This window comes from Neomonachus schauinslandi, chromosome 1, assembly GCF_002201575.2.
Source record: "Neomonachus schauinslandi chromosome 1, ASM220157v2, whole genome shotgun sequence".
In the NCBI taxonomy this organism is placed as follows: domain Eukaryota; kingdom Metazoa; phylum Chordata; class Mammalia; order Carnivora; family Phocidae; genus Neomonachus; species Neomonachus schauinslandi.
In genome coordinates this window covers 211,660,918-211,674,526 of record NC_058403.1, presented here as the reverse complement: position 1 = coordinate 211,674,526, position 13,609 = coordinate 211,660,918, and the positions used below count along the sequence as shown (strand labels likewise).

At 65.9% G+C, this 13,609-nt stretch overlaps 1 protein-coding gene across 1 annotated transcript; it reads right to left on the bottom strand.

Moving 5' to 3' along the window:
• Positions 1–4: 4 nt before the first annotated feature.
• Positions 5–6,967, bottom strand: ZBTB7A (zinc finger and BTB domain containing 7A; the record flags this gene model as incomplete). The annotated part of the gene is made up of 3 exons (XM_021705323.2): positions 6,953–6,967; positions 3,952–5,237; positions 5–362 (listed from the first exon to the last, which is right to left on the bottom strand). Coding segments are annotated over exons 2-3 (1,629 nt in total), but the record flags the coding sequence as incomplete, so codon positions are not given.
• Positions 6,968–13,609: the final 6,642 nt, after the last annotated feature.

The window sequence follows — 13,609 nt, the reverse complement described above, 5'->3', positions numbered from 1 at the left end:
TAAAGTGCTTCTCCTGGCCGTTGCGCCGGGCGTCGGGGGAGCCGGCCGGGGCCGGGGCGCCGGGCGGGGCGGTGGCCCCCGGGGAGGGGTCGGGCCCCCCGAGCCCCCCGCCCCGCACGCGGGGCTTGCGGCCGCGGCGCGAGGGGACGCCGTTGCAGCCGTCCTTCTTGAGGTGTCTGTGCAGGTGGTCGGAGCGGACGAAGGTCTTGCAGCAGCTGTCACACTGATAGGGGCGCAGGCCCGTGTGCACGCGCATGTGGTTCTTCAGGTCGTAGTTGTGCGCGAAGGCCGCCCCGCACTGCTGGCAAAGATATGGCTTCTCGCCCGTGTGCTTCCTCATGTGCACCTTGAGCTTGTCCTGCCTGTGGAGGGGGCGACGGGTCAGCGGGCACCGCCTGGGGCCCCCAGCCGCCCCCGCCGGCCCGGAGTTGGGGACGTCGGGGCAGGCGGGCCGGGGCCGCTCGGGCAGGGGCCGTCCTGGGCGTTACGGTGCGGGGGGTGCACCGGGGGCCCACGGGGGCGGAAGAAGGCCTCGGACCCCACGTGCTGTGCGGCCTCACGCAAATGACTTCTTATCCACCGGCGGAGGACGGTAAGGGGCTTCCGTCCGGGGCATTTATGGAGGGCCTGCTGAGTACCAGGCCCTATGCCGGGGGCTGAAATACACTACAGGGCACAAGGCAGAATGCCGGGGGGGTCTGGTCATAGAGCATAGAGGATGGCCAGCTGTCCTGGCTTTTAACGCTGAAAGTCCTGCATCCCGGGGCAGCGAGTCTCCAGCCCACGGCCCCCAGTCCCTGTCAACTCTCCCAGCACCTCTGCCCCTCTCTGCTCTGGCCACACTGGCTTCCTAGCTGTCACCGCAACATGCTAAGCACGCGCCTACCTCAGGACCTTTGCACATGCTCTTCCTGCTGCCCGGAGCACTTTCTTCCCAGATCTTCGCATCTGAATTCCAGCTCAACGGGCACTTCCTCAGAGAGGCCCCTCCCTGCTGCTACAGCCGCTCCACTCCATGTCCCTCATACCACCACCACCTGACTCTCCATCCGTGTGCCGGTTTCCTTGTTCCTCCTCTGTCTGCCTGACTGGATTGTGACCCCCAAGACAGCAGGGTCTGGGTGATTCCGGGACCCCTCCCTGCCCATCTTGCCCCCTAGGGAACAGCATGGACCCAGCTCAGCCAGGGGCCTTTTGGCCCACAAAGCTGATCAGGCCGGCTGCTGCTAGGCCCCCACCGCAGCTACTGCTCACACGTGGCCCCCGAGCCCTTGAAATGTGGCCCGTCCCAACTGAGATGCGCTAGAAGCGCAAAAGGCACCCCAGACCCTGAAGACTTCATCTGCTTAATGTAATGTAAAAAAGCGCATTTATGATTCGGCACATTGGTTACATGTTAAACGTAAAAAAAAAAAAAAAAAAAAAAGGATGTAAAATACGATTCAGATTACTTTCACCTGTTCCTTTTACTTTTTAAAAATGCGGCTATCAGAAAATGTAAAATCACAGGAGTGACTCACATGATGCTTTACTGCACTGTGTTGGTCTATAGTCACAGGAAAGGGCTCCTGCCTGGACCCACACGGCAGGGGCAGAGACCTGGGTCTCAGGAGCGCTGGCCAGCATCTGGCCCACTCCTTGCTGCAGCCTCTTGCACCCTACGTATGAGATACACTGAGTCTCTCACTTTTCAGACATGCCAGACTGGTCAGTGCCAGGGCTGACAAACTCCTATTCATCCTTCAAAGCCCCATCTCAATTGCCCTCCTCCTCCAGGAAGCCTTTCCCACCCCTCAGACAAAGACTTGGTCTCCCCTAGGCTCCTCTAGCCCCAGGTCCCTCCCTCTGGAATCACTCACAGAGCTGGTGTCCTTACCTGCTCTAACACTTTCTCGACTCCTTGCTGCTCTGAGGGTCAAGGCCTGGCCCTCTGCAACCACCCCCCTGCCCATTCTCCAGCCTTCTTACTTCTACGTGCGTCAAAAGGACTCAGGCCACAGTGAACTCATCGTTCCCCGGACTGACCGGGTCTGTCAGCAGTGAGGGGATGCAACTGCCAAGCTCCTTTCCTCTCACCCCCTCTAAGTCCACTAACATGGTCCTCCAGCTGCCTTGCCCAGATCCCAGCCCGGGACCAGGTCCAGAGGGGACAGCAGGGGCTCGGACTGTTCGAGCAGTGTGCAGAAATCTCCCCAGGTGAGACTCAGAGGCTCAGAGAGGGAAAGTGACCTGTCCCAAGTTGCACAGTGGGTCAGGGGCCGCACGGTGGTGGGGTGGGGGTGGAAGCAGCCTGTTTCGTCACCCCAAGCCCTGGTCCGGGTAATTATAGCCCCGGCTGCCACAGGTCCCGCTTACTCAACTCTTTAGTGTGACTCAGAGGGGCCCCTGGGCTCCCTGGCCTGGAGGAAGGCGTGGGGGCTGGGGCCCTGGGTTGGGGGCAAAGAGGAGCCGGGTGGGCACATGGGGGGAAGAGGCGTAGCCCGGTGGCCCTCTCCCTGACTCAGTTTCCCTGACTGGCAAACAGGATCAGCCCGAGTCAAGCCGAGCCCTTGGTGGGGTGACCAAGAGAACAGCAGGTCGGAATGAAACCACCTCGGGCCTGTGGTTAGGGGTGCTGGGGCGGGGGGCTCCAGGCCTCTGCTCAGCCTGGTCACCTCTCCAGACCGTGGCTTGCTGGGCCTCTATCAAGCTGCCCCTCCTGGGCCCAGACACCCCTGCGGGCAGGGCCCAAAGCCACCTTAGGACTCCTGTCTGAAGGAAGAGGGAGGCCCCAAGACTACCAGCACCCCAATCTTACCGAAGGGGCGGGAGCTGGGCCACAAACTAGCCTGCCTCCCTCCCAGCTGGCACCCTTTGCCCCTCGCCTGGGCTCCTGGGCCCTGCGGTCTGGGCCACACCCTCTTCTCCTGGCCTGCTGGGGAGGGGGCCAGGGGTCGGCCCCGAGGTCCTGTCCCCATGGGGCAGGGCCGGGAAGCTGGGACAATGGCCTCTTTCTTCAGCCTGGGTGGGCGTGGCTGGGGGAACCCCAGGGCGGGTGGGGGTAGGGGGTGATGCTGAGTCACCCAGCCTGGCCAGGCCCCTGCACGCCAGCCCCCCACCCCCACTGGGCTGGCCCTCGAGGCCCGACCAGCCAGCTCTGGACTCTTAAGATCCAACCACAAATTCCCCTAGCCTGGCCTCCGACTCCTCCTGCCTAGAGCCCAAGCCCAGTGGCTCCTAGGCCCGTTTCCCTCCACGGGCTGTGGTGACCCCCAAGCTCCACTGGCCTCAGGGCCTTTGCACTAGCTGTTCACGTGGCCTTCCCCTTGGCTCCTCGGGGTCTCAGCTCTGTTTAAAACAGCGGCCGCCCCCCAACCTTGTTCCCTGCAGCTCTGCCAACTCGCGTTACTAATTCTGTGGTTTCATCTCAGACGCGCCCCATCGCCCCCACGGGGACTCTAGCACGTCTCTGCACTCCTGGGTCCCCGCGGCCTAGAACAGGGCCCGGCACCCAGCAGGTGCTCTGTGAAGTGCTGGCCGAAGAGAGCGAGTCCCCGGGGCTCCCGGGAGACTCAAGGAGATCACACGGCTCCCCACGCCCCACGGGGCAGCCACCCTCTCCCAAGGCAAACATCCGCCTCCAGCACAGACGAGAAGAACCACCCCCGGGAAAAGAAGAAGAGCGACTCCCTGCGCCTTCCCTCAAGCCTCGCGTGGTTCGGCCCCGCCGCGCACACGCTCACCCCGGTGAGTGCCTGAGCTCTCCCCGCCACCCGAAGGCTGGTCCCGAGGGGTGCAGGGGAGGCAGGCGCCCAGAAATGGAGGAAGCACCCTCCCAGGCAGGAGAGCGCCGCTCCTGCACGTGCAGGCGGTGTATGTGTGCGGCAGGGGAGGGGTCCACATGGGGCTGCAGTTGCAGCAAAGGGCCCCCCGCCGCCCCCGCCGCCCCCCGCCGCGGTGCCGCCGGCTCACCTGGTGAAGCGGACCTTGCAGATGTTGCACTCATAGGGCTTCTCCCCGGTGTGGGTCCGGATGTGCCGCGGCAGCTTGCCGGCGCCCTGGATGACCTTCTCGCAGATGGGGCACTTCTGGAAGGCCTTGGCCCGGATCTTCTTTTCCACCTTCTGCGACCAGGCCGGGTAAACATCCCCATCGTGGGCGCCGCTGAAGTACTTCAGGTAGTAGTCCACGACGCCCTTGTCGTCCGCCCGCGACTCGTCGTCGCTGTCCCCCGCCGCCGCCGCCGCCCCCGCCCGGCCCACTGATGACATCATCTGCTGCAGCAGCGTGCTGGCCGCCAGCCCGTCCACGTCGGGCCCGTCCCCGTCCCCGTCCTCGGCCGCACCCGACAGGAAGCCCGGAGAGTCGCCCGGCTCGGGGGCTGCCTCCGACAGCGAGGCCGCCTCCTCCTCCCCGCCCCGGCCGTAGTGGCCATTCTGCGTGGCGGTGGCCGGTGGGGCCACAGGGGGCGGGAAGAGGCCCCCGGCTGGGGCGTCCTCGTCCCGCTCTGGCCACAGACCTGGGTTGCTGTCGCCCTCATCCCCATCCCCAGCCGAGGGCCGATCGGCCGGCGGTCCCGGCCCGTAGAAGTCCAAGCCGTTGCAGTCGCCGGTGGCCACGGCGGCCACGGCCGCGGCCACGGCCTCCTTGGTGGCATCCAGGTCGTCATCGGACGCGCCGAAGGCAGACCAGGGGAAGGCGGCGGCGGCGGCGGCGGCGGCAGGGGGCAGGCTGTTCATGGGGTTGCTCTGGAAGAACTCGAGGTACTCCTTGGCCCGGAGGAGGTTCCGCTGGTCGGTCTGATCTACGAGGTCCAGCTGCCCGGCGTCGGCGCCCGCGTCAGCCGCCAGGATCTGCCGGTCGAGGAGGTCGGCGCAGACATGGCTCACGGCGGGGATCTCGAGCAGGCGGGCGGCGCTGAGGATGTCGCCCACGTTGGCCGTGCTGACGGTGAGCGTGGCCGTGTAGGCGAAGTCCATGAGGGCCGTGAGCGCCTCGGCGCTGACGAAGTCGATCTCGTACACGTTCTGCTGGTCCACCACGGCGCCCGACGTGAACAGCTTCTTGAAGTACTGGCTGCAGGCGGCCAGCACGGAGCGGTGAGTGGGGAACTCTCGGCCCTCCACCAGGATCACCACGTCGCACAGCAGGCCCTGCGTCCGCTGCTCGTTGAGTCCGCTCAGGATGTCGCTGCTGTGGTCAGGGAACGGGATCCCGATGGGGCCATCCACGCCGCCGGCCATCTTCCGCGCCGAGACCTGCAGCGCCGGGGAGGGAGGGGGTGCCCGTGAGGATGCGGGCCGGCGGGGGGCACGCCGGCCGGGGCCGCAGACCCTCAGAAAGGAGCGCCCCGCCCCCGGCCTCAGTTTCCCAGCTGGGCGCCAGTTCCGCGTCATCCGTTGGCAAAACCCACGCCGGGTGCTTCAGAGACGGACCCTGGTGCCCCCTCCCCCACTAGAGGGCCCACCGCACTCCCCGTCCAAGGGCTGAGCTGAGGTGGGATGCGCACACAGTAGGTGCTCAACCAGCGCCTCACGTGACTTCCTTCCTAACGAGTCCGAGCGCTGGCTTCCGCCCGCAGCCTCCCAGGAGGCAGGGACACAAGGCGCCCACCGTGCGCCGTCACACCCGCGCCCCCAGCAGGCCCCGGGCAGCAGCATCCCCGCCGTGGGAGGCCGGAAACCAGGACCCAGGCGGGAGCTGTGCCCGCGGCCCGGCAGCTGCAGCCCAACTCGAACCTCGGCTGCGTGACCTGAGGGTCTGTGTCCGCCTGGCCCCTTGGCCTCTCTGACCCTCACTCCTGCCTCCCAGTGAGGCCCGGTTCTCTTTGGCGGGGGGCTCTGAGTCAGAGGGAAAGGGAGAGGCCGAGGCCCAGAGACCAGGCTGGGGTCAACAGGCCGTAGGCGTGCCCCGGAGGGGCGGAGCCAGGGACGACGGCACAACAAACCCCCTCCTGCCCCGGGGAGCCCCCACCGCGCGGCCTGGCCCTGGTCGAGTAATGGGGGAACAGCCTGACACTCCTTTTCCCTGCCCACCCAGGCTGAACCCCACAAAGGTGGAACGGGGGGGACAGGGGCTTCCTGTCCACCTCAGGCCCACCCAGCCCCTCCCCAACTCTTGGCCACCCTGGCCACTGCTGTTCCGGCCCAGGGCCTCAGTCTCCCCATCCGTCAAATGGACAGAGGCCTTTGGAAGAGCTGGTCATGGCGGGGGGCGGCACTCTGTCTGTCCTGCCCCTCTCCCCCACTCCTTTTTTCCGCCTTCCCCTGGGCTGTGACTCATCCACCCACCCGGGCGCTTGTGCAACCCTCTGGCTCCTGTCCCCACCCCTCCGCCCTCTCTGGGGAGCACCCGGCTGCCCCAAGCCACCCAACACAACCCACATTCCTCTGGCTGGTCAGCTCTCAGGACAGAGCCCCCGGACATCTCCGGGACAGGGACGAAGCTGTGCCTTCCCTGGCCACCTCAGGAACCCCCAGCCCCCAGTGCGGAGCAGCCCAACACAGGTCGAACCCAGATCCCTCCCACCTTGAGGGACCAGGCTGGCAAGGGACCCCAGGGCTGGTGTGGCCGGACCCAAGGCCAGGGCGGGACCGTCCCAACCCTGGGCCGCCCTGGGAACAGGGTCCAGGCCCTGGGGCTGACACAGAGGTCTTTGTGAGGCCACTCAGGCACGTACTACACTTCCCAGGATGCCTCTCTCTGCGGCCCGCCCCCTTTCCCGCTGACCACACCAGCTGCTCCGTTCCCCGCTCTGTTCCGCCAGCCCGTTGGCGGAGCGGGGAGGCTCAGATGTGGCTGCTGGGAGCAGGAAGATGGGGGGCTGACCCCATCTGAGGCTCAGCCCCGGGAAGCCTCGGAGGAGCCCCTATGGCGGCTTCCACCCCCTGCCACCATCTGCTGTCTGGCCCCAGGCCCCAGGGAGCAAGTGGGCAGATGGGCTCCGGATCAGACTGGCCTCAGCCCTCCTCACCCCCTTCTGATCCGCCTCAAGATGGCCACCCTGGCCCTGCTCGCCATTGTCCCCCCAGGTGCCCCAGCATCCCCTCGGACCAAGGTGTCTCTGGGGGCCTCGAGGTCGGGACCTGAAATGGTTCAGATGATTCACCAGCCGCCCCCTCCACGGCCGCTCCGCCCCCGCCTTCCCACGGGCACTGAGGCCGCCGGGCAAGAGGGCTGGCACAGCCCTACATCAAGGCCGAAGATGCCCTGGCTCTCATTTGCTGTAAACTACCCGGCTGGGAAGGAGGCAAACTTGGGCCTCAGACCTGGCGTGGGGCACCGGACCAAGCCCTGGGGTCTGCGTGGGGTCCGAGAGTTTCTTTTTCCCCACATAACCATAAGGGATCCTCCCGCAAAGGGCCAGGCCTGGGAAGATGGATGCCGGCCAAAGAAACCCCCCCCCGCCCCCGTGAGAGCAGCATGACCCCCACCAACAGAAGAGAACACAAAGGCCCAGATACACTTGGAATCCTAGCCAAGGGCGCCCGGCAAGCCTGACCCTCAGGGTCTGGCCTCCCACCTCCCCGCTCCCCCCCACCGGCTCAGCAAGCCGTCACCTTGTCCCTCACCCTGGAAACTAAACTGGCTCTGCAGACACCTGGCCCACACCCTCTCTCCAAGAACACATGCCACCTGCCCGCCACGCCCTGGGCCACTGTCCCCACCCAGGCCTCTTGGGGCCCTCCCTCTAAAGAGGCAGAAGACCACGTGAGATGGGAGAGGGAGGGCAGCTGAACCCCCCCTGCTGGGTCAGGTGGGCTCCGGGCAGTAAACAGCCCCGTCTGCTGAACACACACTGTGCAACACATCTTCTCACCGGGACAGCCTTGTGGCTGCCCGCGCTCTAACAGGCCCGGCTGGCACCTAGCAGGTGCCCCCACACCAGGTGGTTTCCTTGGCAATGACAATCCAATGAAACTGCTCCCCTCCGGGAAGCCGCACCCCCACGCCGGCCAGGTCCCCACCCTCAGCGGCAGGCCAGGGTCCCCGAGCTCAGGCCCACACCTACCCGGCCCATCTTTCATCAGAGCTCCGCCCCCGCGCTCGCCTCCATGGGATTTCCGGGGCGCTGGGTGCTGACTCGGCGGCCGAGGGGCAGGCCTCAGCAGGCTCCTCCCGGGCTAGAGGTGGGGCACCCCTTCCCTCTGTGTTCCCCCCGCACTGCTGTGGGCGCACAGTAGGCGCGCAGCAAACCGGATGACCCAAAGACCACAGAGCTAGGCGCTGGAGAGAGCCCACACCCAACCCCACCCACCTAGCTGGCGGGCTCCCCACCCCCCAGTCCCACCTCCCATCTAACCCGGGGTCGCTTGCTGCACGTTTTCCAAGGCGGCAGAACCCAAGCCGGTTTCAGCCCTTGTGGGGCCTCCTCTGTGCCCCGGACATTTCAGGAACTAATTGAGGAACGAACCGGGCATCTTGACTTCATCCTTCCCGCTGTAACCCTGGGCTTTACAGACGAGGAGAGGCTCAGAGCAGTGAGCAGACTCGGGCAAGGTCCCACAGCAGACCAGCTGCCAGGCTGGGACTCAGACTCTCGGACCCAAGCTGCGGCCACTCAACTGCTGGGGCACCAGGGTAAGGTCACGAGCGCCTTCCCCTGGTCCCAGGAGTAGCAGGTGCCACCCAGGAAGGACCCAGGATTGTGGGAAGGGCGTCCTGAGCATGGGCAACAGCAGAGGCCAAGGCCCGGAGGTGGGCGCTTGGGAGAGAGACAGGGAGAGGAGGCTGTATCTACCAGGCTTCCCAAGGTCAGGCGCAAGGTGAGGGCTGGGGCGGGTCTCCTCCTCCTCCCTGCACTCCTCAGGAAGGAGAGGGGGCGGCCAGCACGGGGTGGGCAGGTAACTGCCACCTGACATCTTCCTGGAGGAGTAGGGGGCAGCCTAATGAGGGGTCAAGGCCTCTCCACCCCCCCACCCACGGAGAGTACAACAGGAAACCACAGGGAACTCTAACACCTACTATGTGCCACGCACAGCAGCTTGAGCCCACATCCCGGCTCTTGCACTTCCAAGGGTAGGACACTGGGCAAGAGGCGGTGCCTCTCTGCCTCGGTCTCCTCAGAGGTCATGACAGCAGCAGGGGGACTGCGGCTGCTCTAGGCCCAGGGTCCCACTCTCGCCCACTGGGCCAACTCCTCCTGGGGACCTACTGTGTGCCGGCACCGGTCCCCGAAGGCCCACTGAGGCTGTTTACTGTCCCCCTCCTTGTGCATGGGGGGCTTTGAACTTAACCTCTGAACGTTACTGCAGGAATTCAACCCCTTCCCCACCAACGAGGTGTCAGGGGAGTGGGGGGGGGCCCAGGAGGAAGCCAGGGGAGAGGAGCCGTCACCTGGAGGGGAAAACCAGGTCCAGAGAGGGCGGGTGGCTGGCCCAAGGTCACACAGCAAGTCTGGTGCCCAGGTGCCGTCGTTGCCAGGCCCACGCCCAGCCGCCCCCGCCCCCTCACAGGCCAGCGGCCTGTGTTGCAAGGTTGGTCCCAACGGGTAACCCCGCCCGGACCTGGTGCCAATCCCTGCCTGGCCCGGTCCCCGGCCTGGGGTTTAATGGGACAGGAATGCAGCGTCCCAATTAGGGAGTGGGGGGCACCCATGGCCCGGCGTGGCTGCTGGGCTGCGAGCCCGCCTGTCCTCATAGGACTCCCTCCAGGCCAGACACCAGCAAACAGGCCCTCGGCCATTTTATGTGTCCATTTATTGCCCTAAATGGGGAGGGGCTTCCTGCCCAGGCCTTAAAGGGCCAGAGGCAGGAAGGCTGCGGGCCCAGTGGGAAGTGTGGGGGGGGGCGGGGAGGGGCGATGAGGAGGTCATGGGGATCCCATCTGACCCCCAACTCATGGGTGGGGCTGAGGCTCACCCTATTCCCACGCTCTTGAGTGCTGTCATGGGTCAGGAAGTAACAGCCCTGACACCACACTGGGTGCCAAGAGGAAGCCCAGGGAAGGGAGAAGCCGTTCATGGTGAGTGAGAAGGAATGAGCTTCCCATCACCTGGGGTAAGTAAAGCCGGGCTTCACAGAATCCCATCACTTCCTACCCCACCTGCTCAGGCTGCACCTGCTTGTACAAACTGCCCTAAGAGGCCTGGGTGGCCTGCAGGAGCTGGACTCCTCTCTACCTCCAGACCCTGAGGCCTGCTTGTTCCCAGAAGGTACCCGACCACCCCAACCCCCGCCCCCGCCTGAGCAGCCGGAGGCCTCAGCCTGGAAGCCCCAGGGGGAGCTCAGCCCATCGGGGCCCTAGTGTCCTGTGCCCACAAACCCGCCAAGTTCCCTCCCATCAAACACATCCTGATGGGAGGTGGGACAGGGCCTTGTTTTCCAGTTAAACCAGAAAGGCGTGGGTGGGGACACTTCCACTGAGTGGCCGTTCGCAGCCTGCTGGGGGGACAGATGGAGGGGCTGGTCCTTTGGCCATGCTCCTCACAAGCGCCAGATTCTCCACAGGGCATCTTCCGCGCTTTGGTGCTCCGGACTCAGGCCCCGGCCCTGGCCCCAAGGGGAGGGGCTGCTCCCCCACAGGCTCCCAGGCAGCAGAGTGGGGGGCTGATGTCTCAACATCAAGCATCACAGGGTCTGTAATCATTGCCCACTTTATAGGTCAGGAAACTGAGGCTCAAGAGAGGGGAAGGGACTTGCCCAGGGTCACACAACAGAGCTGAATTTTAACACAAGCCCACTGGCTCTGTACTAACTGGCCCTTCCAGGGCTCCGTCCCCCCCCCCCCCACTGCCGCCGGGGCACCAGCAAGGGACTAAATCCCCCTCCCGTGGGGGCCTTGGGGCTGAGGACAGCTTATTCTCACGCCCCCTCAGAGCTGCCTTGTGATAGCCCAGAAAAGGGAGAGGTTTGCCTGAGGTCACACAGGGAGCCTGGGGCGGGACTGGAGTCGGGCTGACATCTGTGAACTCCTGGCATCTGTGAACTCCGGGGCAGGGGCCCCAGAGCCCTGGTCATCAGGACAGGGATGCAGCAGGGGCTCTCCCAGGCCCTGACCCAGCACGGCAGGGACCCAGCAAATGCTCCTGGGGCTCCTGGGGAATCACTGACCAAACCCTCAGGCCAACAGATTTGGGCTGACAGCAAGACTGAGGCTGACAAGAGGGGTAGTGACCTCCGCAGGGAGGCCTCGGGTGGAGGAGAGGGCTGGGCTGAGACTGGACCACACTGGCCCCCACCCAAGCCTGTTCCTCTGGTCCCCGCTGCCCAGGGCTGTTGCGGGGCGGTTTATGGCCCGTCAGGTGCCTGGAGCACAAGGTGACAGGTGGGGGTGCTGCGTGTCTCAAGTGGCTGGCCTGGACACACTCCAGCAGAATCCCGTTGGCGCCCTGAGTTGACCGGGGTGCTCCCTCCACGAGGGCAGGAAGGAACAGGAACACAGATAGATCTGCAGGCACCCACAGAACACCCCATAACCCCATTTTACAAGGGGGGACACCCAGACTCCCAAAGGCCGAGGGGCTTGTCCAAGGTCACAGAGCGACTAGTGGGCTGTCATTTGAAGCCCCCGCAGACCTCAGGCCAGCTCTGCTGCAGAGGGGCTGGCCCTGAGACTTGGCTTTTTCGAGGTGACCTCGGTCATCTCAGGTATAATGGATCATAAAACCCAGAGAGCCCTGCCCGTCTCCAGGGGCCAAGGTGCCAAGGTGCCAAGGTGAGGGACTGTGGCTCAGAGGGGAAAGGCCCCAGCAAGCCATAAAAGTGCCTGCCACAGAAGGCTTGGAGGCGAGAGGACAGGGGCTCATGCTGTGTGACCTTGGGCACCTTGCTGGCCCTCTCTGAGTCTCACTGTCCTCTTTGCGCAAAGGGTTTCATGAGCCCCAGGAAAGCTCCATTTGGCCTACAGGCGTCTGCTCTCGACCCCCAGGCCCTCTGGAAGACAGGTGGGCGGGCGCCCCTCAGCTGAGAGGAAGGAAGACTGGGCCTCATCCTGAGCCGGGAGGCAGGACCACGATGGTCAGACCCAGCTAAAGCGCGATGACCTTGGGCTGCTCTCTGCTTCCCCCTGGGCCTCAGTCTTCCCGCCCCCCCCCGCCCCCAATGGCACCAGCTCCCCGGGGTTGCTGTAAGCCCCGCGCAGGGCTCCTCTCCCAGCCTTGGTTTCCTCGTCAGGCAATGGGGACTGCCACCGGCCTGCACCAGCGGTAGGTCAGAGGGCCCCGAGGAAGAGAAAGCAAGGAAAAAGGCAAACACGGGTACTTGCTACTGCCTCGGGAACCTTCCCCGCTTGATGGGGGCTGAGCTCTGCCGGGCCTCAGTACCCCACACAGAGCAAAGGGTGCACCAGGGCTCCGAGGCCACCCTAACGCTGCTTCTCCCAGGGCCTGCGTGCGCTGAGAGTTTCGTGGCGCCCGGCCCGGGCCAGGGTGCTGACTGGCCACCACGCAGCCAATCAGAACTGAACAATAAATACCCCCCCAAAGTGACCCACGAATTAAAATTTCAGTGTCCCCGTTGGCTCCTCTTTCCTTCATTAGGCATGCGGATCCCAGGGCTTCGCTCTTCCAGTCACTGGCTCCTGCCCCCCCTTCTCCCCGAGGCTCCCGTCTCCACAGCGATGGGAGGCGGTAAACAGAGCCCCGAGCCCAGCCGACAAGTGCCAGGCCCGGTGTGCTCCAGGGGCCCCCCGGGGGGGGGGGGTGGCTCCCGGGCGGAGGGGAATGCCCCCTGCCCAGAGCCCTCCACCGGGCAGCAGCAGGGCCCAGCCTGGACTCCCCCGACCTCTCCCAAGACCAGCTCTGCCAATAGGAAGTGATCGGCGGGTCCTGCCGCGGGCCCCCCAGTGTGGGAGCGGCACACTCAGGGTTACGCCCTGGCCCTGTTGTTGGGTGGGGGGGGCTGACATGGAATCCCGGATGCCCTCTCCAGCCGGGCCTGCTCCCGGAGGCAGCTGGCAGGGAGGAGGGGGGAGTAAACCAAGCCCGCCACCCATGGGTGAACCAGGTGGGCACGCCCGGGGAAGGGGCACCAGCAGCTCTCTCACTTCCGCCGCCTGGCTAGGGCGACAGAGACGAGTTGTCGGCCTCCCCCCGCCGCTCACTCAACTGCTGGCTACATTCCCCAAACATTTAGCGGGCGCCCACTGGGTGCCCCGGCCGCGTTGGACAGCAGTCTCTTGCTGCGGTCCACCGGGCTCCCCCGCAGCCAGCCAGCGCGGGCAGTGCCTCCCAGAACCCGCAAAGGCCTGTGCCTGGGGGTGCACCCAGCCCCAGCGCTCAGCTCAGGTCCCTGCCTGCTTCCCAGGCCTGGGGCTGGGGGAGGGGGCTGGTTCCCAAGCCAGGGAGGGAGGAAGAGCGAGGGAGGGGGCCGGATCCCACCAGCTCACCCCCTCCTCTGCCGGGGCTCAGGGTTCGCACGTGGTGGTGGCGTCAAGGGGAAGGAGGGGGGTCCGGGCCAGAGGAGACGGGGTCACGCGCTTTGGGGGCGCGGGCGGGGGGAGAGGGGTGCTCTCCGCCCCCTCCCCGGGGGCCGGAGCCGCGCGGCTGCGCGGGCGGGGCAAGGGGCCAGGCCGGTCCCCCCACCCAAGGCTGAGTCAGGCCCGGGCGGGGGCAGGAAGCGGCCCCCTCCCCCGCCCCGCCTGCAGCGCGCGGCCCCCGCCCCGGCCCGCGGGCCCCCGCCGCGCCGCCCGC